The 26,760-nt window shown below is 36.4% G+C and overlaps 1 protein-coding gene across 2 annotated transcripts in view; it reads left to right on the top strand.

Moving 5' to 3' along the window:
* Positions 1-26,538, top strand: part of TRIP11 (thyroid hormone receptor interactor 11) — a 33,361-nt gene extending 6,823 nt beyond the window's left edge. The window contains exons 6-20 of one of the 2 annotated variants that reach the window (XM_064460592.1): positions 332-497; positions 2,155-2,517; positions 2,870-2,910; positions 3,636-3,839; positions 4,936-7,965; positions 11,607-11,747; positions 11,960-12,153; positions 13,682-13,845; positions 14,167-14,270; positions 14,604-14,703; positions 20,014-20,095; positions 20,905-21,019; positions 21,575-21,697; positions 23,019-23,166; positions 24,286-26,538. In XM_064460592.1, coding sequence (XP_064316662.1) covers positions 332-497; positions 2,155-2,517; positions 2,870-2,910; positions 3,636-3,839; positions 4,936-7,965; positions 11,607-11,747; positions 11,960-12,153; positions 13,682-13,845; positions 14,167-14,270; positions 14,604-14,703; positions 20,014-20,095; positions 20,905-21,019; positions 21,575-21,697; positions 23,019-23,166; positions 24,286-24,494 — 5,184 coding nt within the window. In that variant the 3' untranslated portion in view covers positions 24,495-26,538. The remainder of the gene's footprint in view (positions 1-331; positions 498-2,154; positions 2,518-2,869; positions 2,911-3,635; positions 3,840-4,935; positions 7,966-11,606; positions 11,748-11,959; positions 12,154-13,681; positions 13,846-14,166; positions 14,271-14,603; positions 14,704-20,013; positions 20,096-20,904; positions 21,020-21,574; positions 21,698-23,018; positions 23,167-24,285) is intronic. The other variant, XM_064460593.1, reaches the window with a different exon arrangement.
* The last annotated feature ends 222 nt before the right edge of the window (positions 26,539-26,760 follow it).

Below are 26,760 nucleotides of genomic sequence, written 5' to 3'. Positions count from 1 at the left end.
CATTGAAGATGCAAAATACAGATTTGCATGTCATCCTTGAAAATTACTAGAAATATGTCCTAGTGCATCCACTTCCTATGGAAGAGTTGCAGTCTCTCTATATTGGTTTAATCTTTGCTGTTGTGTGGAGCATACTGTTTGTGTAAACATTTTTAAAAGGAATGTCTCTGGACATGTTTAAAAAAACCCCAACCAACAAAAGGCAAGAAACCTGACCTTTCCTGTGAGAAATCCTTCAATAAATCCTTTAATTTTACTAGGGAAAACTTTTTTCTTTCTTAAGCTTCTGTTCTGTATTTTACCGTTCTGTTTCTCTGTTGGTGGTTTTTAGGAGCTCAAACAGAATTTAAGTCAAGAAATAGATGAACATCAACATGAACTTTCAGTATTGCAAGATGCACACAGGCAAAAGCTAATAGAGATAAGTCGTCGACACCGAGAAGAGCTGAGTGAATATGAAGAGAGAATTGAAGAACTTGAGAATCGGTTACAGCAAGGTCTTTATTACCACATGCTTTCTTTTTTTAGTTAATGTACAGTGAATTTTGGTTAAAGCATCAAATATGTATGTAACAGTGTAATAGATATCAAATACATGATGTTTAGGAATTTGAATTTCAACTTTAGTTCAGCTTCATGTTTAAGACACATGCTTGTCTTAGTATCTTATATTCACTGTGGTTGGCTTGAGCACTAGAATGATAGTTCCTCTGCTGATGTGTATCAGTCTAGAGGGTCATTTTCTTTACAGATCAAATGTGCTCTAAATTCTACACTTCCTGGTTTTTAACTTGTACTCAATATGGGTGTGGATAAGACATACAAAGTTGAAGTTAGGGAAATCTCAGCACGAAAATAATTTTGGTGAGAAGCACTATGTGCCAATTAGGTCACTTTGCAGAAGCTCAAAGATTGCCATAAGGACCACACCTTAATCTGTGGCATGACTGGATTGTAGGAGAAGCTCAGTAGTTCTCAGAAGGAGCTTTTAGTTGTCTTGTAGGTATTTCATATTCCATAAAAATTGTCATGTCAGTTAGGTTTCCTTTAGGGGCTTCTTTGCACAAATATATAAAATTTGCCTGTAAATCTCTATTTTATTATGTGTTAAAACTCGACCTTTAAGGGTGTATACTCTCCTTTTGGAAAGAGACACCCACCTTCTTCTTGGAAAGAAGGGAAATATTTTCACAGACTCTTAATTTCTAGGTAGTACTGATAGGGAATTTATTTCTTGAAATCAGATGCTCATTAGGATGTAGCCTGTCTTTTACTGCAGGTACTGTATATACTGCACGTATGTACGCCAGCAGGACCAATTTAATGAAGTCAGAGGCAGGAATCCCATATCTTTTGCATTACAAGTTTTCTGTAAAATGAATACTGCTCACAGCTTTTGAAAAATTACAGTATTTTGTATTTTTATTTTGTTGGTTTTGTTTGACAACAATACAGACTGGGGTGGGGGAAGTGTTTGAGCTTACACTGAGATGACACACAAGCAGTGTGCTTTCATTTAATTATTTTTTCTGTACATTTTTGATCATGCCTTTTTATACTCTGTAACTTACCTGGAAACTACATTATGAGGATTGTACAGATCTATGAATGTCATAATAGTATGGTGGATCTGTAAAAACATCAGTACTGGGAAATGAGATCTTTAGGTGAAAAACTGCACATCATTTAGCCAATGATCTACTAATTTGTAGTAAATTGTTCTCTATAACAACCATTCAGCAAACTTTTGAAACTTTAATTAAATCACAAACAGGGATTTTGTATCAGGCTGAATTAGATGGGGTTTGATAAATTATTCTTAGAAAATTGAGGGATTCCAAATCCTGACAAATTAGATTCTGTCATCTCCTCACCAAGAGAGATGGACGTCAAGTATATTTTAATTAAATTGTGAACAATGTATGTCTTGAAACGCTTACCTTTTGAAAGTATTTCGAGCCAGGGATGTGTAAGGATTTGAAAAGCTGGTTATCAAATGTTAATTCTATTTAAGTAAGCTCTCTGTGATGACGATCATGTCTTTGGTTTAGACTATCGCCCTCTGTCAGAAGGGGTGGAAGAAGAGACTTTTAAGCAAAAGTTCTGCAGTGCTGGCTTTGGTTAATATTGCAAACAATCTTTTTTGCTTTTCAGATGGTGTGAGTGCCGATGCCGTGGATGACTCTAAAATTAGTGAACAGAAAAACAATGCCCAGAGTCTAGGAGGAAAAGTAGAAGAGTTGCAGGTTGTAAATGACCTAGAGGATGAAATAAGAAAATTAAATCACAAATTGTCTTCTGCCAAAGAAGAAAACAAAAATCTCCTGAAAGAGCAAGAGTTGGCAAAGTTAGAAAAAATCCAAATAATGCAAGAATATGAAAGTCTTAAATCTGACTTCAGTATGCTTCAGAGTTCTGTTGCAGAACAAGGTGCTTTCCTGAAAGAACAGGAGGAGAAGCTCCAATCAAAAACATCCCTACCAGATGACGTCGTCAGACTACAGCAAGCACTCTTAGGTACAAAGATTATTTTTCTTTTTTTTTTTTTTCTTTTATTTTTAATACATCTTTATAGGCTTTCAGTTTTAATGCTCAGAATTTGTTTTAAGGAAAATCTTTTAATATAGCATAACTGATATACTGTAGTACCAAAGTCCTCCTAATGTGGACTCAGTTGTAAAAGTAGCACTCTACTTTGTGGTGGTGCATTTGAATCTTTCACAGCACTGATGCTTATCATCATACAATACTGTGAAACTATTCTGTTCTGAGCAGCAGAGTTCTGTTGGGACAATGTGAGAGAATGTTTTATTGTTGTTTGGAAGCTAGTAAAATCATGGGGTGTTTCTTTTGTTTGTTTCCTTTATAGAAGCAGGAAATGAAATAGCAAGACTTTCAAGTTTAAATCAGGTAAAGCAATTTCTTAATTAAGCCAACAAAAATGTTAATAACAATAGTAACTGATGGAAAATGTATGTTCTGGCACTATATGGGTTTTTTGAGCATCCACACTTCTACATAGATAATCTATAGTTATTTCCTTGATTACAAGGTTAATTCTGTGATTACGTGTGGAATTGATATAAACAATATATTTTGATTTGTGAAACTCCACAGCATAGAATCATAGAATCAGTAAGGTTGGAAAAGACCCATAAGAGCATACTCTGTTAAAGAAAACTACTGGAGTTCCACCTACCCCATTCCTACTTAGGCTGCTGTAACGTACGTATTTGAAGAATGTACTACTGATACTTTAGAATAAATTAAAAATGACAAATTTTACTTTGTCACATTTCAGTTTTGACACTTACCAGTTGTAAAATAATCTCTATTCTTCCTCATAGTACTCTAATAATACTGCATTCCATCTTATAGATGAAGTTAAGCAGTATAACGTACAGTTTCTTTGGAACACACCTTTCACCTTTAATTTTTGGCAAGGTTGAGTTAGTCCTTGTAAAGAACAATGAATTTTTAACTGTGTTAATATTCATGTAGAATTAGAGATTCTAATGTAAAAATGCATGCTTTCCTTTTAATTGTTATGGGGAAAAACCATTTCAAATCAAGAGTTCATAAATTTCAGCAACATAAAGTCTAATATTTAGATTATTATTTTTTTTTAACTTGAGGGACTTGAGAAGGAAATGACAAGTGCACAACATAAAAATGAGACTATTCTTTCTGCATATACTGAGGATCAGAATTCTGAATTAAGTCAGTTAAGGCAAGATTTGGAAAGGAAAGAACATGAATTAAATGAAAGTATTGCTGAAAGAGAAACGTTAATAGCAGAGTTGGAAGAACTAGACAAGCAGAATCAAGAAGCTACTCAGGTAATAAATATTGCAACTAATTATTGAACTGCTAAAACATTTAGATTTGTGTGTGTGTTTTTTATCTTTTAAGTTGATCTTTGAACATAGATATCAGGGAAATACAAGTTATCCTCTGAGGCTTAAAAACAATATTGGGACCTGTGTTTCTCCAGATCTACCATCTCAACGTGAAATTCTGAAGTGCTGGAAACCCACTTGTTGTGAACAAAGAAATAATATTGCATGTCAGCTGTCCACACAGGATGTTATTTTCCGAAGTCCTGTTAAATACTACTTGAGTTTTCCTTGCAAGACTTTTGACAATTTTTATCCCGCTAATATCTTGACCTCTGTCTTATGTTATGCATGCTGTCATGAATGATTTTTTTTTAATAATTTCTTCTCCTTTCATTATTTTTAATTATGTTAAATAATTAAGTTACTTTTATTACAAGTTCTACACAATAGGAGCATGTGTGGAGCAAAAAAGGTCAACAATTATATGTAATCAAAATGGAATGATACCTTTTTGTCACTGTTCTGATATATTTGACCTGTAAACATATGGTTGCCAGCCATGTGTTTGCAGTATTAGTTTACTTTATGGAATTGAACATTTAAAGTGTGTTCCTATGAAATGTGTCCCAGCAAGTGTGTTTAAAAAATAAGCTCAAACAAAAAATTGAAAATAGAATATACAGATATGCATTTACTTCTGTAATGTGTTATTTTAAATTTAGTGCCTCCCTGTTTTTTAAGTAATGGTGTTTGCTGCATACCCATTCCAACTGCCCTGACAAATTCTGACGGATGGTGGTTGTTGTTATTGTTCTGAGGTAGTTCTCTTCTTGTTCCGTGATTGAGGTAGTTAGGGTTCTTTTGGGAAAGATGGTATTCTTGTTTTTAGTGAAAAGAAACCTATCCCTATTTGACACTTGGTTTTAATTAATTCAGCATTGACTAGGTGATATACTTGCCAAGTTGCGTTGGCAACTAGGAAACATTTTTGTTTCCTCTTAATTTTTTTTTAATTGCCCAGAGGATAAAAATTAATGAAATGCATTTTTCGTCTGGGTCTCCTCTCCTAATGAATTATTGTTTGTGTTCATTTCAGCACATGATTACACTGAAAGAGCAGCTGTCAAAACAAAACACAGAAACTGATAGTATCATCAAACAGCTGAAATGTGACATAGATTTTGAAAGAAAGAAAGTGTCAGTATTGGAATCTGAGATGATGGAAACTGTTAAGGAATTAAATAGTCAGACCGAAAAACTAAGCCAATGTTCATATGCACTTAATGATTTGCATATAAGTAAGCAGCAGCTTCAAGATAATATTAAAGATCTTCAGGAACAATTAAGGAAAGCCTGGGACTGTAATTTGCATAATAAAAAAGAAATTGGAGAACTGCAGCAGAAGCTAAAAGAAAGAGAGGAGGAGCTTTCTGTATCCTTGAGCAAGTTAACAGAAAAAAGTAATCGGGAATCTAACTACACTTGTCAAGATCAAGTTCTGAAAGAAAGAGAAGTAGAAATTGCAAAACTACAGAATGACATTTCAGAAAATAAACAACTAAATGAAGACTTAGAGAAATCTCTGTCTAATCTCAGAACAGAAAATGGAAAGCTGATAGCAGCAACTGAAAAACTAAAGCAGGAGTTAAGTGATGCCATTTCTGAGAAAAGTAAAGTTTATTTGGAAAAAGACACTGTTTTGGAGGCTTTGAAAATGGAAAAAAGACAGTTAGAGAGTGAATTAAACCAGATGGAAAAGAGGCTTTTGGAACAAGCACATAAGTACAAGCAAACTATTGAGGAATTATCAAATGCTCGTAGTATGGATACCACTGCATTGCAGCTTGAACATGAGCGCCTAGTTAAACTCAATCAAGAGAAAGACTTTAAGATTGCTGAACTTAAAAGGAGCATTGAGCAGATGGAAATTGACCATCAAGAAACAAAAGAGATGTTGACTACTAGCTTAGGAGGACAAAAGCAGTTGACAGAACTCGTAAAAGAAAAAGAGCTATTTATTGAAAAATTTAAAAATCAAGCCTTACAGGTGAAGCAGAAACTTGAGGAATATATAGAAGTTTCAAAAAAGCAGGCTGTCTTAAAACAGAACTTGGAGGAAAAAGACAGAAGTCTTGCAGTCATGAAGGAAGAAAATAATCATTTGAAAGAAGAAATTGAACGCCTTAAGGATCAGCAAAGTAGATCTACGCCTATGGTTGAGCCTAAAACTTTAGATATTATTATTGAACTTGAAAGTGAGGTAACGCAGTTAAAAGTGATAAAGAATAATCTTGAAGAAGAAATAGAAGTTCACAAAAAAACAATAGAAGATCAGAATCAAACAACAGCGCAACTTCAGCAGTCTTTGCAGGAGCAGAGAAAAGAAATAGATGAGTCTAAATTTCAGTGTGAGCAAATGAATGTCACACATGAAAGACTTTCTTTAGAGAAAGATGAGGAAATAAAAAATTTGCAGAAGACAATTGAACAAATTAAAACTCAGTTGCACAAAGAGAGACAGATTATTCAGACTGATTCCTCTGATCTTTTTCAGGAAACCAAAGTTCAGACTCTTAATGGAGAAAACGGAAATGAAAAACATGACCTATCTAAAGCTGAAATTGAGAGACTGGTAAAAGGTATCAAAGAAAGGGAGATGGAGATTAAGCTTCTAAATGAAAAGAATGTTTCACTAAGTCAGCAAATCGATCAGTTGTCCAAGGATGAAGTTGGCAAGCTTACTCGCATCATTCAAGAGAAGGATTTGGAAATACAAGCTCTCAATGCTAGAGTTTCCTCAGCTGCCTATAGGCAGGATGTTCTTTCTCTTCAGCAGCAGCTGCAAGCTTATGTTATGGAAAGAGAACAAGTACTAGCAGTTCTAAGTGAAAAGACAAGAGAAAACAGTCAGTTAAAAACAGAGTATCGTAATATCATGGATATGGTCGCTGCTAAAGAAGCAGCTTTGGTAAGGTTGCAAGAGGAGAATCAAAAGCTATGTAACAGATCTGAAAACAGCAGTCAAGACATGTCTAGAGAAACTATTCAGAATCTATCCCGTATCATTCGAGAAAAAGATATTGAAATAGATGCTCTAAGTCAAAAATGCCAAACATTATTGACTGTCTTGCAGACATCCAGTACAGGTACTGATAACGGGTCAGGAGGTGTTAACAGTAATCAGTTTGAGGAACTTCTACAAGAACGGGATAAACTAAAACAGCAAGTAAAAAAGATGGAAGAGTGGAAGCAACAAGTAATAACCACGGTTCAGAACATGCAGCATGAGTCAGTTCACCTCCAAGAAGAGTTACACAAGCTTCAAGCACAAATTTCAGTTGAAAGTGATAGTAATTCAAAGTTGCAGGTAGATTATAATGGCTTGATTCAGAGTTACGAACAGAATGAGAAAAAGCTGAAAAGTTTTAGTCAGGAATTAGCACAAGTTCAACACAGCATAGGGCAGCTTCATAACACCAAGGATCTTCTCCTGAGTAAACTTGATTTGGTAACACCCTCTGTGGCAGCGGCTTCCACCATTTCACAGTTTTCAGGCATTCAGTGCAGTGCTCCTGAAGTACTCAGTGATGAATCTAAACTCCTTCAGAAGGAGTTGGAACAACTGAAAAAAAAACTGCAAGAAAAAGATACAACTATTAGGACTCTTCAGGAAAACAACCAACGATTATCTGATTCTGTGGCTACAGCATCAGAGGTAGAAAGGAAGAGTCAAGAAGGGACTGAATCAGAGATGAGGCAGATCAAAGAAAAACATGATGTCTTACAGAAATCACTTAGGGAAAAAGACATATTAATTAAATCTAAAAGTGATCAGTTACTTTCTGTGAGTGAAAATCTTAGTAACAAAGAAAATGAAAATGAACTTTTGAAGCAAGCTGTGACTAATCTTAAAGAAAGAAATTTAATTTTAGAAATGGATATTCGAAAACTGAAAGAAGAAAATGAAAAAATAGTTGCAACTTGTAGGGAAAAAGAAACAGAATTCCGAGCGCTTCAGGAGACCAATATGCAATTTTCAATGATGCTGAAAGAGAAAGAATTTGAGTCTCACTCAATGAAGGAAAAAGCTTTTGCTTTTGAGAAGCTGTTGAAAGAAAAGGAACAGGTATGTGTATTTGTATTTATTAATATCTTTTAAAATTAGTCACATGGTAATGCATTTATGTATATATGTAGCCATCAAGTGTTTGTCTGAAATCTGTTTGTGACTCCGTACTGCATTACCTACAGCAAAAATCCTCCCCCTGCAAAGTTAAGAAATTAAAAGTCAGCACGTGAGTGGTTTACAATGTGACCTGTTAATTATGCAGCCATAAACTACATTTTTCATTTGTTTGGAAGTTGCTCATTTACTGAAAAGGTGCTTAATATTTTGCTTTGGCCCTGTTGTTCATTAAGTGTCCTATATTATTTTTATTGTATGGTACTCAAACTTCTGTGGAGTTGGCCAGCAGGACTAAATTTCCAGTGTGCTTTCCTCTAGTGTTTGTCATTGCAATGTGATTGCTTCACAACATCCCTGTGAGATGAATGGGTTTAAGTACCTTGCTTTTATGGCTGGACAAACCACTAGGACAAGCTAAATTAGTAGTTTCTTCTCTACAATTTGACATATGGAGAAATATATACTTTTTTCAAAGTGCATGTTCAGGTAAAAGTTGCAGCGGCTTATTAATAATTGCCCATTTAATTAGAGGAAGAATCTTTTAAAAAAGCAAAGAATTATGTGGCATCATTCATATGCAGCTCAACAGCATGTTGTATGAACTGCTGCTGCTGGAGTTACCAAAGTAATGTATGAATTGCCTGTAGTTTTGACAAACGCTTGACAGCAGAACTCCAGGTTGTAGATATTTTTGGTTTGCTTTGTAGGCTCTGAAAGTGAATATATCCTAGTGGGCAGTCGTTTCTGTTAATTAATTCCAAACAGATAATTTTCTTTCCTTTTCTTGTACTGTCCATGAGCCCATTCTCTTCGTCTTGGTGGTTCTGGTTGCCATTCTTCAGTCTTCTCTTGTAGTTGTCCCCCTCCATGCGTACTGTTCTTATTCTTGCCTTTAGCATCCCTTTTCATCTTCCAAAGTTATGAGCATTGCCCGTTATCAGAGTGTGGTATTTATGCAAACCATTGCTAAGTAATTTCACATTAATTTTTTCCCCTGCTATAAGAATAATAAAAAAATTCTTAGAATCATAGAATGGTTTGGGTTCTAGTTCCAACCCCCCTGCCAGGGGCAGGGACACCTTCCACTAGACCAGGCTGTTCAAAGGCCCATCCAACTTGACCTTTAACACTTCCAGTGATGGGGCATCCACAACTTCTCTAGGCAACCTGTTCCAGTCTCTCACCACCCTCACATCTATTTGAAGCATTTTCAAACTGCCAACTAAATCTGCAATGTAATATATTTGGAAAAGCAAAATATGAACTACATTTAACAATATGTGTCATATTTATTATTTGGGAATGTCAACTTGGACATAATGTATGTAGAAAAACTAGGGTTTGGGTTTTTTTGAGACGCTTGACTTAGGACAGATGTTTAGCTCTGTTTGCTCATAAGAGAGGTTTCCCTATCCTGTTCTAAAGAAATACTATAGAATTGCAATGAGAAGTTTTATTTTCTCAAAGTACAGTTATGTTGTGAAAAATAGCTTTGAATTACTACTGAGACTTACGTTCATCAGTCTGGCCCATATAAAATATGGTAATACTTCACAAATTCACCCTCCAACTATTTTCTTTTTTATTCTAACTTGTGGAAATCTGTATTGGCTGGCTAGGTTCTCCATGTTGTATGTCGTTGGCCTGCAGACTTCCACTCACTGCTGGTGGCTTAGGTTTTCAGTTTCACAAGCATGGAACATTTGTCTGGACGTTTTTCTTGCAAAAATCGGAAGTTCCAGGGCAGTGGAAGTTCCAGGGCAGTGGAAGTTCCAGGGCAGTGGAAGTTCCAGGGCAGTGGAAGTTCCAGGGCAGTGGAAGTTCCAGGGCAGTGGAAGTTCCAGGGCAGTGGAAGTTCCAGGGCAGTGGAAGTTCCAGGGCAGTGGAAGTTCCAGGGCAGTGGAAGTTCCAGGGCAGTGGAAGTTCCAGGGCAGTGGAAGTTCCAGGGCAGTGGAAGTTCCAGGGCAGTGGAAGTTCCAGGGCAGTGGAAGTTCCAGGGCAGTGGAAGTTCCAGGGCAGTGGAAGTTCCAGGGCAGTGGAAGTTCCAGGGCAGTGGAAGTTCCAGGGCAGTGGAAGTTCCAGGGCAGTGGAAGTTCCAGGGCAGTGGAAGTTCCAGGGCAGTGGAAGTTCCAGGGCAGTGGAAGTTCCAGGGCAGTGGAAGTTCCAGGGCAGTGGCACAGGCTGCCCAGGGAGGTTGTGGAGTCTCCTTCTCTGGAGATACTCAAAACCCACCTGGATGTGGTCCTGTGCCCCCTGCTCTAGGTGTGCCTGCTAAAGTAGGGGGGTTGGACAAGATGATCTCCAGGGGTCCCTTCCAACCCCTACCGTTCTGTGATTCTGTGAAGTTCTTGTTACACACTTTGTGTTCACCATGGAGAACTAGGAAAAATAGTATTCACACAGTGTTGTATTTTGTGTGTGTGTCAGATGATAACGTGGCATAAAAAGAGAAGGTTTGCCTGCAGGCTTATGGTTCTACTGCAAAAAGAATTAGACTATATTTGATTTGATTAATAAAAACAAATAAATGGAGGTCATAAGTTGTAGGGGAATAGACAGGGATCGGCGACCGGAAGATTACGGGATGTGACGGAAAGATAGACTCCTCCCCATAGGAGTGGCAGGAACAGGAACCGCAAGAGCTATATAAGCGTGTGACGCAGCCAAATAAACGGACATTTTGTATCCATCATATTGATGTCTGTGCATCACTGTCCCCAGGGCGGGTAGAGCCCTGTGTCCCGGAGGTATGCGGCCCAAGATAAGTTCTCCCGCAGAAGCGTACAGCTACAATAAGTATTAGTGATAAAAACAAAGATTGATTTACTTTTATCCAACGTATTCAATAAAAGTAACTGCTTTCCAACAACATAGGAGATAAAAGGTGAAGAGCATACTGAGGAGATTCAAATAACTGAAAATGCATTCACATGTACATGTGAATTCCATGTAACTGACATACACTTCTCCTTGATATGCTAGTGTAAAGTTGTAGTAAATTGCATGTAAGTGGGAACATTATGCATTGAAATTTGACCTCTGAAAATGTGATGGACATTGCTGCGATTCACTGAAGGCTAATCTTTGGCACTGAGGTCACCGTATGGTTTGTTTTGAAAGATGTATTCATGTGTTTAGTTTTTAAGTTCAGACAAGTTGACCTACCTAGGCTGATGATTTACATGTGCATGGCCTAATAAACGGATATCACAGAGAATAGATTCCAAACACTGGGGGGGAAGTTAAATTGTCAAAAATACAAGTGTCTGAGGCATTATGTCCCTAATACCTATCTCTCATCTAAAGATAGGCAACTCTCTCTTTGTTCATAGCAGCCAGTTAAGACTGTGCATATATATAGCGTCTTTTAGCAATAACTTTTACTTTGTCTTGTAACTTGTAAGTGAAATAACTTTAAAATAATATTTTCCCTGAATGTTTTTCTGTGCTGTAGGGCCATGGGTGTCCTGCCCTTTTCCTTGTTAGACCAGCATTGTCTTTATGCTCATCTGGGCAAGGACTGTGTCTCCATTGGTAAAACTATTTGCCGCATTTGAAATGCTTGTTTGCATCTTTAACAGGGCAAGACAGGAGAATTGAATCAACTGTTAAATGAAGTTAAATCAATGCAGGAAAAGGCCGTTACTTTTCAGCAAGAGAGAGACCAAGTCATGGTAGCACTTAAACAGAAGCAAATGGAGAGCAGTGCCCTGCAGAGTGAGGTACACCACCAAATAATTTACAGTGGCAATAAATTAAAGAGAATAAGAAATTGCACCTGTGGTATTTTCTGCATTTTTGGTAGCCATCACTTGTAAAAAAGCATTTAGAATGGATCCACGTCGAATGTGCTTCAATTGACATGTTTTATGTTTGCTTAAATTATTTTTATGAAAAATGGTAGTATGAGCAACTTAAGGTGTGTTCTATGCAGGTACAGCATTTGCGTGAGAAAGAGCAGCGCCTAAATCAGGAACTGGAGAGGTTACGTAATCACCTGTTAGAAATGGAAGACTCCTACACACGAGAAGCTTTAGCTGCAGAAGACAGAGAGGTCAAGCTAAGAAAGAAAGTTTTGATTTTGGAAGAAAAACTTGTCTCCTCATCTACTGCAGTGGAGAATGCCAGGTAGTCTTTTAATTTATACAGCAATGGTATTGGCTGTAAAAATCACAGACTGGTACTGATGGCTTTATTTTACTGAATTACCATTCTATAACATGCTAAGCACTTGAGAAAACAAAAAGATAGGAACTTTTGTTACTCTAAGTCAGGAAGGTGATTTGAAATACGCTTGGCTACTGTTGAGAACTTAAAGTATTTGTACTTTTAGTAGCAGTTATTGAAATCTCGCATCTTTGACAGTGCTTAGAACTAGAAACAACAAAAATCCCTCAACCCATCAATTTACTTGTCTGTCAAATGAGAAAAGGTGGACTTAACTTACTTCTAAGTGAAGGCTTCGTTCAGTTAGAAAGAGTATTATTTTATACGCTTCAGTGCATACTTGTCTCAAAAGCAATTCACAAAGCATGACAAGTATGCATCCTTACTTCATACCTGATACTGTGGAAAGCATAAACTGCTGTAAGCTTTTTTCTTTTTAGTGTGTGTATATATATAAAATATATATATACACACACACATATACAGCAAGATGCACTGAAGTTCTTATGGATAGCAGAATCTGGGAGGCTAGAGCCAGTTGTGATTTTTTAAATTTATCTGCCATAATCATATTTTTCAGCCAGAACAACGAAAACCCAAGTATTAAAATCACTCAGTGCCTATCTTGACTGCTTTAATATTGTTGGTTACTCAAGGAAAGTTGGTTACTTTGGGAAAAGAATTCTTTTTTTATCTTATTACAGTTCGTCATGTGAACAAGTATTTGAATCAAAAAATAAGTATGCAGGTGCAGTCTTTTCTTTAAGTGCCAAAAATAGCTTCTGCTCTTCCTCAGCAGATATTTCTGAGTTGAGCAGAACTAGTTCTGAAAATCTTCAGAGAACATGGAAGAGTTGAGAGAAATTTTTGTAAAAACTGTTCATCAGGATGTTTCTTAATTCTTCATCAAACTTGTCAAATACCTTTCAAGAAGCGCTGCCAGTTTCTCACCTGATATGCAGTCTTTGAAAAGACTGGCATAGGAGTAAATCCAGTTCATAATATTTCTGCATAATGGGAAGTTAAGTGGGGTGTTCAGTGGTCAGTATGGAGCAAGGTATACTGAGCTTCTGGAGACTGGCTTTAAAAGTAAAAATTAGTAGAAAGACCTATAGATTCATGTAGTTATTGAAGCAGACAATTAGCAAAGTGTGAATTCTTTTTTTCTGGTAAAGATACTGTTACAATAATGAACAACAAAGATTAGGTTTTTCTTTTTCTAATGCACTTCAAACAAAAGTAGGTTGTTTTGTTGTTTGGGGTTTTTTTTATTGCCAAAATTTTATTAACAGACTTATTTAAAATCTGTTGTTAGGTTGTTTGTTGTTTGTTAATTTGTTTTTAAAGAGGGATCAGGAAAAAAAATTGCCTTAATTTTTATAAATTGATCTGAAAAATTAAAGGTAGGCTATTTTTTGCTGGGATTCATTTTTCTTTGTGATGACTTCTGTTATTTATGAAGACAATAATGTATTTTATTTTCATGAAGTCACCAAGCCAGTCTGCAGGTTGAATCTTTGCAAGAGCAACTAAACCTGGTTTCCAAGCAGCGAGATGAAACTGTGCTACAGCTCACCATCTCCCAGGACCAAGTGAAACAGTATGCATTGTCACTGGCCAACCTGCAGATGGTACTAGAGCAATTCCAACAGGGTAAGTTTGTCAAAAAATAGCAAAGATTGCAACAAGCCTTTATCAACTGGCAGCGTTACGGTATTTTGGTACTTTCTAAATATTAGTTACTTGGTTTCGTTTTTGATAGCTTGAATTTCGGAACCTGTTGTCTTTAAAAAAAAGACATAAAAACAATTCTGGCCCCATGAAAACTGATGGTCAGTATCCCATTTATGAAATTTGAATTCCACCTCTACCTCATGAAGACTAGATAATGCTGAGGTTTTGCAATTGCGAATCCCAAAGAGAGCTATGTGTTGTGAATCAAGATTTTTTGTTTTTGTATATTCAACCCTTCAGAAGAAAAAGCTATGTATTCAGCAGAGCTGGAGAAACACCAAAAACAGACTGCAGAATGGAGGAAAAAAGCGGAAAGCTTAGAAGAAAAAGTTGTATCACTGCAGGTGGGCTGAATAATGAAGTTGAACCCAATGAAACTGAATGCTAATTCTTGACTGAATTTTTTGGTTTTAACTGCTGTGTTAAGTGTTACTGTCTAAGAAAACATTAAGTTATGTAATTATTCTCTCTTCCCTAGAAGAGAGGGGAGCACTAAAAGGTGGTCAGCAAAGTAGCATTCCTCTGCTGACCATCCATATTCTGAGGATGTCTACAGTTATTCTAAAGAAGTGATTGAAGTCTCTGCATCTGTTATGTTTTATCTGTATGGTGTTAATGTATATGTGATAGCGAACTCCCTTGCTTCTCTTTTTGTCCCTTTCCTGCCCTCTACTCAGGAAAGTTTAGGAGAAGCAAATGCTGCACTGGATGCAGCCTCGAGGCTTACCGAGCAGCTTGACATCAAAGAGGAGCAGATCGAAGAGCTTAAGAAAGAAGGTAAGTAATTTTTTTTTAATCTCTGCTTAAAACATTCCATGCAGCTAAGGAGACAATGTAGTATTCCTAGAAACTCACCAAAATTCATCTCCTTTGAGGAGAAGAGTAATTCTGTGCCACCTTTTGAGGACTTTCTTGTTTATAAAGCAAATTTGAAAAAGTAAGTTTACCTCTGTTAGGGATCTTTTCCAAAAGAACGCCTTGTAGTAGTCGGGGTTGTTTTCCCCCCTGTAAATACCAAAGCCCTTGAGTAAAAGGTTTGTGAAACACCAAATACTGTCAGATTTTCCAAAGTAACTACTTACTGTATTTGACATAGACACAGGAATACAGCGAGGTCGAGAGAAAGGGTGTGCTGTTGGTAAGAGAAGGAGCAGCTCTTGCTCGGATGCGAGACTGAAGAAATTACGTGGAAGGTCTTGGACACGTCTTCAGATTGCGTTTTTAGATCTCATTTCAAATAAGTTTCCTGATTGTTCATATTTAGAGAGATGCCTTTCATATTCTTCTCAGACTAAGTACTCTAATATTTGATGAATGTCATTACTTTGGATTTGAAGGCAAAACTTGTCCAGATGGTAGACGAATTTGCCAGAAGAAACAGTTTTGAAAAGGAAGAATATTTACGGTGAGGGTGATCAAATACTGGAATAGGTTGCCCAGAGACATGGACTGTCCATCCATGGAGATACTCAAAACCCAACTGGTCATTCTCTAGGACAGCCTGCTGCAGATGACCCTGCTTGCCCAGAGGCATTGGACTTAGATGATCTAGAGGTCCCTTCCAACATAAATGTTTCTTTGATTTTGTGATTCTGTCATGTTTTGGTTTTGTTTGGTGGGTGGTTTGGTTTGGTTTTGTTGTTGGGTTTTTTTTCCCCCCTTCCTGACATCACTGAAAAATGAATTGTGTAAGAGGTCCATAGCCGTCTCTTTCGTAAACACGTTTAGCATTAAAAGTCTAAAAAAGCCTAAAAAGGTAGAATAACCTTTTACAAAAACTGATATAATTTCAGTGTATGTCTGTTTTATGGCCTTACACTATTTAGTCTAATCAAATGGAAAAAAAGGGTAACTTTTATACAGTGTATTTGGATAGCAAACATCAGTAAGATTTTTAAGCTCGGAGACTCACTTGGGGGTGACAAAATAGCTACATGAGTAACATAAGGTTTAGGTTGATTTTTTTTTCATTACTTCATTAATTTTAGTTTTCATGAGAAAGGGGTCATAGCATTAGCTAAAGCAGGACTTGCTGGATTTCTGTACTTACAACTCAGGCCTAACTTGTAATTTTGTGTGCAATGTTTCGTTGAGCCAAGAGGGAAAGTTACTTCTCTGTGTCTAGTTGCATGACAGTTCTGATATGGGTGAACTTACTAACAGTACTGACTGCTGAGGGAATATTAGGCTTTTTTTTTTATTGTCTTCATCTGTCTTTTCCTCCTCTGTTTTCCCAGCTGAGTCCTATTTTCTCTTTCCCTCTTTATTTCTGTGGGTCACTATATTTTGCTGTTACTGCAGCATGCTCTGTTACGGCCAGGCTTTCACTGAGCACATGGGATAAATCTAAAATCAGAGGAAAATTTGTGATTGGTCCCAGAAGCAGCTCTAAAGAGAGCTTGAAGAGCAGAGGTTTGCTCAGTGTCTGTGGTTACTTAACAGCTCTTACTTTCTGAATTTTTTCCCCCTATGTTGGTGGGAAATTTTTGCATGAATGTCTTTAAGGCTTGCTGGTGGAAGACCTTGAACATCATCTCCGCTGGATGCAGTGGTAACTCTTGCTCTGGACATACACAACTAATTACTGCTATTAATTTTTAAACTGTAGTCTGTTTTACTCTTGAAACAATACTTTCTTAAAGCATACTTGCTTATGATCAGATGGTATGAAAGGTCATTTGAAAGTCTTCACAATTTCAGCAAGAACTCTACAAAAAAAGTTATTACTTTTCGCTTACATAATTTAATGTGTACTTATTTAAATTTGGTTGTGTGTAAGTGCAATTTGGCATCCAGGTGGGTGTCGTAGGAGTGCTCCCTGAGTTCACATATGAATTTTACAAGCTAAATACAATTTCAAGCTGCTTCATGAAAGTACAGGTAAATACTGATTTGTTTTTGAATTGACTGATCTGTATATCTCTGTCTCACTACAGACATTCACAGCAAAAGTTTTCAAACACCCTGGATTGAAATTAACTTTGGCATAGGCCAATATGGCACTCTCAGATGGAGAGCTTTTCATTACTGGTTAATTTTGAATGCAAACCTTTGCATACGAAAGCAGGAAGAGTTTGAACTTTGAGAGGAAACTGAATCCCAGTGTGTTATCAGGCTATGTTGTTTTGGCAAGTAGTTTACTTGTTAACAAAATTGAAAAGGGATTGTTGCATAAAGGAAGCAGCATTTTAATGTTGTAGAATAAATCATAACTTTTATTGGAAAAAAAAACAACAAACCCACTCCTTTTTTTCTATTTACACAAGAAAGCTTATAATGTCTTATTGAAAATTGGCCAGATACATTCCCAGACACAGCTTTGCTGGCCAAATCTTTTGAAGGATTTCTTTATGGATTTTTTTTGGCAGGAGAAGTGATTTTAAGGGAAAAGTGTAAGATGTACCAGATGCAGTTTTCTGGATTGCCATAAATGGTTAACAGATTATTGGAGACTGTTGTAAATGTCTGGTTTACAGCAGTCCATGCTGAATTTTGGCTCAGGTCTTTTTTGTTATTCAGTCTTTTCATGCACATGAAGTACATGTTCAAGTCCTTTTCAACTATAAGATTCTGTTTTAGAAGGAAGTATTCCATTTAAAAAATATGTTTAATGATAGAGTTGCATAGTCACTGTGGACACAATATGGCTGTGTAGCTGTCCTTATAAGTTGATACTCTTTGATACAAAATCTTTCTGCCAGGAAAAAAGAGAACACAGCATATTAGGCTGTATCTGTTTCACAGCCTAACTTTGATGTGTGTATATATGAAAACTCTGTGCTGGTTCTCATGGTGTTATTCATGTTAATTGAGAACCACGTTGTGTCAACGTAGTTATGGCATGCATTTATTGAAGATTGAAAGTCATGTGGAAACTAGAGTGGAATGTTTTTCATGCATACCAGATGATTTGAAGGGTATAAAAAATTCATAAAAGTCCCTTTTCTTCCAAAGATGTTAAGGCTTTTTAGAAATTAATTACACTGCACTTGTATCTATCTTGTATCTTTTGTGGGTTTTGGTTTGTGGTTTTTTTTTTTTTTATGAAGCACTTCTAATTAGTATAAGCCCAAGAAGTGTTAAAATGGTAGGGAAGTTAAGGTGATCAGCAGTTTTTCCATAGGATTTGAGGATAAGCATTCAACCGTATAGAGGGAGAGGAGAAAAAGCTCATCATTTTTGCTACATAACTGTAGGGTAGAGTTGGTCTTCACATGGACAGTCCATGTTATAATCTATTTTTCAAGCCTTTGTGTGCAATTAAGACTTACTTGTACTTTCATTAGGAAAAAATGTAACTTCAAAGGTGTGGTATCTAGCAGAACACCAATTTGGTGAAAAATTGTATTTTTGCTGTCTTGAGGTGGAGCTGTTTGTAGTTTAACTTCTAAGAATTCTTTGTACTTTGTATTTATTTGTTTTCTTGTCTGAGAACTTTTTACTGCCAGTGTTCTTAAATCCTGTGTTTGGGGATTTAAGTGAGATGAGTTTTTCTAGCACTTTTTACGCTGTGTTTTGTTTGTACAAACTTGTGTAGACCTGAACATCAGATACTTTTATCAGTTTTCTAGTATATCTGAGTTTCTCTTTATAAAAAGCTTTGTGCCATGTTTCTTTACAATCAGATTGTTGTAAAATATTTACGGCAAATAAAACTTTTAGGAGAACTTTTTTATTATGAGCTTTATTTTTATGAATTTTGTGGGAGGTCAGAGAAAGCCTGAGTTACTGACAAAGAATGATTGGGGTAATTGGGTATATTCTGTATTTGAGCTAACAAGTAATTCATGTTAGTGGAATTTTGGAATTGTAGAGAAGTTGGTGCTGTGAAATTTTGGGACAAGAGTGAATATAGCAATATCATGCCATGACTCCTTTTTAATGAAATTTGTATCTCCTTTGTTAGACACTCTGATGGTGTGAGGCTTGAGTGCATAGGTAGTAGACAAATCGTTGGTTAAGGTCAGGAATTTCAGAAAGCTGAAAAGTTTTATAGCACTAGTGAATGCAGAATCTAAACTCTCTTACTCTTCTAATAGTTCCTGTTTCAGCTTTGTGAAGAGGAGAAATAGGGTCCTTTGTGTAGGCCAAGAATGTCATTGTCAGTGTTGTGATATCCTAGGTGAATCGATTCCATTGCAGCCACTACAGGACCATATCAGATCTTGGAGTCGGCGTGGAGAAAAAGGCAGAAAATCTGTGTAGTGACTTGTAGCACACTCCTAGACAACCTCATATTAATAAAGTTACAATATTGGCCTATTCACTTAATTTGCAGGACATGATACCTGACTGAAAGTGTTTGCTATTTTCCTCTCAGTTTTGTCTTTTGGTTCATGGTAGCTGTGGCATTTCATCTCTGCGATTTTTATCTGAATATTTGTATGCCCAGAAGTTTTCCAGAGGGAATCTTGCATAAATATCTGCAGAACCTTTCTTGCCAGTGTACTGAATCGTGAAGCACAGCGCTGGTTCTAGGATGCATTAGTGTGTCCCAGCATGCTGTTTCAAGAGCTTGCATCTGTTAACAGGAGCGGGAAAGGTCCTAACAGAAGAGACCCACAAAAAATTACTGATGTTGCTTTGCTAGCTGGTAATTCTCTTGGGAAACTGGAGAACTACTTAGTACTTCAAGGCTTTAGCAACCTGATAGTAGAGTATGCAGAATAGCTGTGTTTAGGAAATATTTGAGGTTAAGTACTGAGGTCAAAAAACCTGATGCCAACATGCAGTTTGGTTAGAATGTGAAAAAGATTGCCACCACAGGACTATAGACTTTGATCAAGAGTGTCTTTCCAGTTCTGTATTACCTAGGGGGAGCAGAGCAGTTCATCAGACCTTCTGCAATTGATTTATTTTCTGTGTTCCTGTACTTTAACATTGAGTATCATGCCAGAAATTTTAGCTTATGATTTCAAATAATAATAACTTGACACTTTTTAATAAAAAATCCAGCCAATTTTGTTTGTTTTTTAAAAAAGCACCATAACAATATTAGCATATTTTTATTTTAAAGTTTGTATTTTTAATAAGTTTTGCAACAAAGTTTCAAGTTTTGTTTATTTGCTGTGACATAACATTTTCTAGGTGAGATCAGAAGAGAAATGCTAGAAGATGTACAAAATAAACTAATGAATCTTATGAACAGCACAGAAGGAAAAGTGGACAAGTAAGTCTTTAATGAAGGACTTGGGGTGTGTTTTTGGTTTTCATTCCTCACAGCGTACAGGTATGTTACTGACACGGTTGCAAGAGTAGTGCAGAAGTGGGCTTCTGTGTATGATCTTGGAATTATACTTTGATTATTTTGACATTTTTTAATTGCTTAGTTGTTGTAAATAGTAATTTTGATTAGTAAAACTAACATGTATGTAAATTTGGATTAGTGATATGTTTCTTAAGTAAAAGTGCACCTCAGTAGTATGAGCTCTGCAAATGGAGATAAAAGTTCTCAATGAACATCTGTTACAATGTCTAATGTGTGAACAGCAAGCCCTTTCATGTATCGCCTGGATGTTGTGTATATCTCTCTTCCTTGGTTTTTGGTGGTGGTGGTTTTTTTCCCCCCCTCTCTTTACCTGTTAGAACTGAAGCAGGGATAGGCAAATGGGTTCCCCTTCCTTACATCTTGATTTGAGACTGTTCATAGGTATCTGTTTAAACACTGTCTTGAGTCAAGATCTTAAAATAAGCATTCTCCCTGATTGTAGTACTTGCATCAAAACTTGCTTATGTACAATTCAGTTTCACCTTACTGCATACAATATTTCTAATACTGTCCAAATCGACACTGTATAAGAAGTGTTATAACTTGTAGGGGAAGGAAGTTGGTGAGGTATCCTTTTAGATTAGATTATTTGGATTTATTTGGATTATTTATTTATTTGGATTATTGGAAATTAGACAAGATTCTGAGGAATAAATGCATCAATATCACTGTAAGAGTGGATTGTATAACAAGCTTCCTTTGTTCTGCAGGCTCCTGATGAGAAATCTCTTTGTTGGGCATTTTCATACTCCAAAAAATAAACGTCCTGAGGTGTTAAGGTTAATGGGAAGTATTTTAGGAATAAAAAAGGAAGAACTTGATCAGGTAATACTTTGCAGAAAACCAGAATTCCTTTTTTATTTGCAATATCCCTACTTGAAAATAGAATGACTTGCTGCTAAACTAAATGTGACTGTCCCTGCACTTCTTGTGGAGAAAGTATGGGTTTTTTGTTCTGTCCTTTGAATTCATTGTTTATGCGGGACATGCTGATCTTAATGGAATCTTCTGATAACGTTATTTTAATAGAATGGATCTCATTTTGCTGAGGAATGTTAATGCAGAAAGGAAGGGATTTAACTTTGTGCTGTTGTGTATAATAGCTGTAATATGTGAGTTACAGAAAAGTAAGCCAGTTTTATAGAGGCCACTAGGAATTGTGAAGAATGTGGGGCTTATATTGTCAAATAAAGAGCCAGGTTTTTAGCCTGCCAGTCTTTGGGAGGCAGAGAATAAGGTTTTGACAGTGAATAAAGTTTTTGTTTATGTAGGATTCCCACATAGTTATGGCGAATAATTGTAATTGGCACAATGTTGCAGTTTCTTTTATCTGCTGCTTTATTTTTGGTTTCCTAACTTTTTTTTTTTAATGCTTTCTAGTTATTGTCTGAAGACCAAAGAGGAGTCACAAGATGGGTGACTGGCTGGCTTGGTGGAGGAGCTGGGTCAAAGAGTGTCCCTAGTACACCTTTGAGGCCAACTCATCAGAATATTTTTAATAGTGTAAGAGTTAATTGTGCATTCTCTACGTTTGAGTGGAAAAAGTGGGGCAGTTGCATATTAATGCCATGTTTGGCTCACCAGTATATTGAGCTTCATTTACCGATGCTACCGTATCTTGCATTATTTGTTTATGTGCAACTGCTTTGGCATAAGGTTCTTTTCTGCACTAAATAAATATGTATGCATTGATGAAAATTATACAATAATAAGTGTTGGGCTAATACAGAAAGTCAATTACTGTTCCACTGGTTCGTGGGATCACTGACTTCTTACAGTATGGACTTTATTCTTGCAAACTGGTAGTGTTGGAAGTTAAATAAATGTGGGAGTCTGGAATCCTACAATATTCAGCAGTGTAAAAGATGATGACAGTGTATTTTAATGACTGTGTTCCCGTATGTCCTTTAAATTTCATTTTAAAAGCTTTCTTAGCTGCTGTAGCTCGTGCCTCTTATGTACAACATATAAAGTTGATATTTAAGTTTCAAATACTGTAAAGCAACAGTTCTCATAGCATGGTCCATGGGAGCAGTTAAACTATGGAACTTTCAATTTTGCAGACCAGTAAAATAATGCATTCAAGGATAGAGCAGTGAGGGACTGGGCTTTTTGGATTAGCTTTGAGTTTTTGCTCATTGAGCTAAAAAAATATGTTGAGAATTGATTCCTGTAAATTACCTTGAAGTGTAGGGATTGTTTTTTGCCCACTAAAATAGTGCAGACACTTAGGCCACCAGAGGATTGTGGTCTGATTAACTACAGACATAAAAGAGGAAAATTAAGGCTTTTGTATGTATAGTACAGGCTTTACTAAGCAAAATTTTATCATGTGATGCTACTGACATGTTAATCATTCCATGCTTCCTTTACTCAAGACTTTTTGTCAAATAAAGAAAGCAATAGGTTTTAAGAGAAATATTTAAGTTTTATGTGTTTCTGGAGGAGTGATTTGCTTGAGCACACAGGAAACACTGCGATGTCAGTAGCAGCATGGGATTCTTGAAACAATTGGCTTAAATCGATAATGGAACTGTGGTGGAATTATGTGTGTTATCTTTAGAGTTTATCAGTTTCACATAAATACCACTTACTGACACAAGAAGAAAAAATGTGTTTTGAAAATTTCATTGTCACTCACTAAGGACTACTTAGTAGCAAGTATTAAGTACTTAGTAGCAAGTATTAAGTACTTAGTAGCAAGTACCAGTACAAAATTCTTTGGAGGCTGTTGACAGCTTTTTTTTTTTTTTATATATCTGTATTTTTAACTTACTTTTCAACCGAGCATCAGTAAACTAAAATAACTAGTAGCCTCTTGTAGTCTTTTTCAGAATTGTTTGTGAAATTCCTCGAAACAGAGTCTTGCCCAAGCCTTCCTCCACCCAAGCTCTCTGTTCATGATATGAAACCTTTAGGAGCAGCAGGAACGGGTAACACTAGCAGTACTCCATTCAACAGTCAAATACAAGGTAACATTTGAAGGAAAATTTGAATCTTGACACAGAACATAACTAAAGGTAGAATTTTCAAGGGGATTTCAATGATTCTGTGCTTCCAGCACTTTTTAAGTGCTGGACATGAGTGTCAGTATATCATCTACAGAAATGCATTTATGAGAATTAGGATGTTTACAGGATGAAAGACCTTTTTTAAAATGAAAAAAATCTGAGTAAAATCAGCTGTCCAAATAACTAGTATGGTATGGGAATGTCAGTTTAGTTTCTGCTCTACATCCAGTGTAGGAACCTTGAGAACAGGTTACATCTGGAGCTGAGCGTGGATTTGATGGGAGAAGGTGAGGAGGGGCAAGTTGATTGTTAGATTTTAAAAAAAAAGCTTATTAATACTTTTCATTATCAGAACTAAAATTCTGTTAGAATTTGACTAATAAGCAAATGTTAAGTTTTGTCTCAGGAGTAAATTGTGACCCACTGTCTGCAGTGTTTACAGGGGTTTTCTAGGGGCTGGCCCTGGGGAAGCTGTGCCAATACACCATGGGGTGGGAAACCTACCTATGTGCTGCATTGTAGTGCATGCACAAGACCTCTATGCCTTTGCATAGTGCTGGAGTCAACGTGACAAATATTTAATGTCTGACATTGCAGGCATGAAGTGATCCTTGGCAAAGGGTGTTCATGTTGTCTGTCACAGAAATGTATAGATTTTTGGGGGGTAGCCTGAGCTGTTACTGAATTTGAGCTGCCAACAAGCACAAGTCTTGTAACTGGTGGCCTGAAGTGTAGACATAAGAATTGTTCAGCAAAAGAAGCAGTGTCAGATCAGATCCAAGATGAGAGAAGATAATGAAAGTCTTTAACAGTCTACAGTCAAAGAAGCAAGAAGATAGGATTTTCATGTTGCAGAAGTAACAGGCAATTGTAGAACGTGTTTGTGAACAATTGCTGTAAAATTGGGTGGGCTTATGAATGCTTTCTAACAAAGTGGTTTTTTTGTTGGGTTTGGGGTTTTTTTCTTGTTTTTGGTTTGGGTTTTTTGTGGTGTGTGTTTTTGTTTTGGGGGGGTTTGGGGTTTTGGTTTGGGGTTGTTTGGTTTTTTTTTTCCTTTTTTTAATTTATTTTACATTTCAGATTCTGCAGTCTTGGGAATGAGCAGAAGACCAGATACAAACCCATTTTTAGCACCTCGATCTGCCGCAGTGCCTCTCATAACACCTGCTGGTAGTTCTGGCCATCTGCTTATGAAACCTATTTCTGATGCATTGCCTACTTTTACACCGCTGCCAGTGTCCCCTGATGCCAGTGCTGGTGCTGTACTAAAAGACCTCCTAAAACAATAGATGATCTTGTATCAACATGATGATAGTAGCACTTTATGGAAAACGAAGACACTATGCTGTATATAACTTACCACACTGAGGCCTTCTGTAAAAAGTTGTGTACTTTTTTGCAGTTGTACTTTGCTTTTCTTCTAATTATGAACTAAGCAGTGCTTTGGAAATTCTAATGGTGGCATGAATAGCTGCCACCAGTTATAGTAAGCATTCATTTTGGGTGTGGGTTGAATCTTAAACTGAGGGAAAAAGAAAAATCTGTCTTGTTGCTAGATTGTCACAAGACAAACAGAAGGATTTTTAAACTTCAGTTATACTCTGAGTTGTTTTGGTTATGCATGGACAGTGTTAACTCTTCGGTATCGATCTGTTTTTCCATTAAAATGGCCCACTGCCAATAGCAGATCTTCAAGAACCAGCATGGTGGGGGGAAGAAGAAGCCCCAAAAAACCTCAGGAAGAATCTCCAGCCAAAATTGATCTTAGTTGAAGTGATCAATTAATGACACAAACTCCAAAGAATAAGGCAGCACATGGGAGTGTGATTATTGAGCACTTGCAGTCTTCCCACATGATTTATGACATTTACTTCATCTACACTAGGACATGTATCTCTCATTTACTGGACTGGTCACATTTGGGGGCAATTTGAGACATGTTAATATCTTCTTTGCATAATTGATTCCCCCCACCGACAGACTAATAGCTGCTTTCAGCAGTCAAGTCCATCGGCACCAAGGAGTTAACTGGGAGTGCTTCATTTGCTAGAGGTGTCCATGTGATGAAGAGTGGGTAATATAGCAAAAGAAAGATAGGTTCACTTATATAAAGACACTGTACTCTAGTGGTCTAAGATGTACATTTGAGAGACTCTTTTATCTTGCAGGATTTTGTAGATCCAAATACAGACTTAAAGCTTGAACACATGTATAGACTTTAAAGGGAAGAAGATGCTTACTTATCTCAAATGTGTAAATAGGTCTTTGTAAGACCAAGGCCAAAGTCAATTGTGGTGTAAATTTTGCTGTGATAACTTGTACATTTTGTTTGGCAGGTAAAGAATGAAGTTGCATACTAAAGGATAAAAGTCCTCTTGCAAAAGTCATCTTCATAGTGAACCTGAGATAAAACATCTTCAGTTTAAAATGTGTAATTTCTAAATCTTTTTATATGCCATTCCTTGTTTAGTCAGTGTTAAGAACTGTTGTGCAAGTTCTATATTAGAACTGTCAACCTTTACTTCCCATTTTCATTAAGATCCTGGATGAAATTGTTGTAAGAGTTATATTTAAATAAAATTAATTACTGAAACTTGTACAGTATCAACCAAAATAATGCAAGAAATCTTTGCATTTATTTATATAGGGGTCAAATAGTCGATTTCTTTTGTTGCCTTGAAATCTAGCAAAGTTTTTTTTTTTAATTACTGTATTTACTTGCAGAACTGCTTGAGTCCCTTTTCTCCAGTATGTTAATGTTTCATGGGAGACTTAAGCAAATTTAGAAGTGGATTGACCATATTGAGTTTTTATTTTCAATTTTTTTACTCTATTATACACAAGATAATTAATTTGGCAGTTTGATTTCTGAAAGGATAGCAGCCACACATAGTATACCAAAGTAAATTCTGCATTACATAATAAATGTATTGAGAATTTGAAATTACCTCGGCTGAGAACATTTCAGTTTGGTACTTCAAATGTACATATTCATTTAAACTAGGCTGTAACAAATATAAAGAAAACTGAAATCAGATGGCTTCTGTGCAGTCTCTCTTGTTCTCGTAGTCATGTGTCTTTAAAGATATATAGTTGCTTCAGAATAAAATTGCCTTTTGGTGAGCCAAATCAAGGAAAAGTTTAGTTTTTAAAAATTATGACTTACATATTATAAATTACAGATTGACTCGTGCTGCTGACTATCCTCTGAATATACTGACTGAGCAGATATTTTGGGGGCAAATTTTTTCTTTAATTGCACAGAAATTAATATGTACTTGTTTCTTTTCCAGGAAGCTTTATAAATGCCAATAAATAAAACATGAAAGACCATTTATTTCTGCATGCTGTAAATAGAGCTGATTTACACAGTAAGCTATGAGTTTGAGGAGGGAAATCTAAAACCAAGCAAAGGTATTGAAGAACTTGAGTTCCTTGTTAAGCTAATTTGGAGAGAAGAAAATCCTCTACTGGAGAGATATAAGAGGCTTCAGTCCTTAAATCTAGCAGATCTGCTGAACTGTGGAGAAAAGCCTCATGGCTTAGAGGTTTCTG

This window comes from Phalacrocorax carbo, chromosome 9 (genome assembly GCF_963921805.1).
Source record: "Phalacrocorax carbo chromosome 9, bPhaCar2.1, whole genome shotgun sequence".
Lineage (NCBI taxonomy): Eukaryota > Metazoa > Chordata > Aves > Suliformes > Phalacrocoracidae > Phalacrocorax > Phalacrocorax carbo.
The sequence above is the reverse complement of the archived record's forward strand: the minus strand, read 5'-3'. Positions and strand labels throughout refer to the sequence as shown.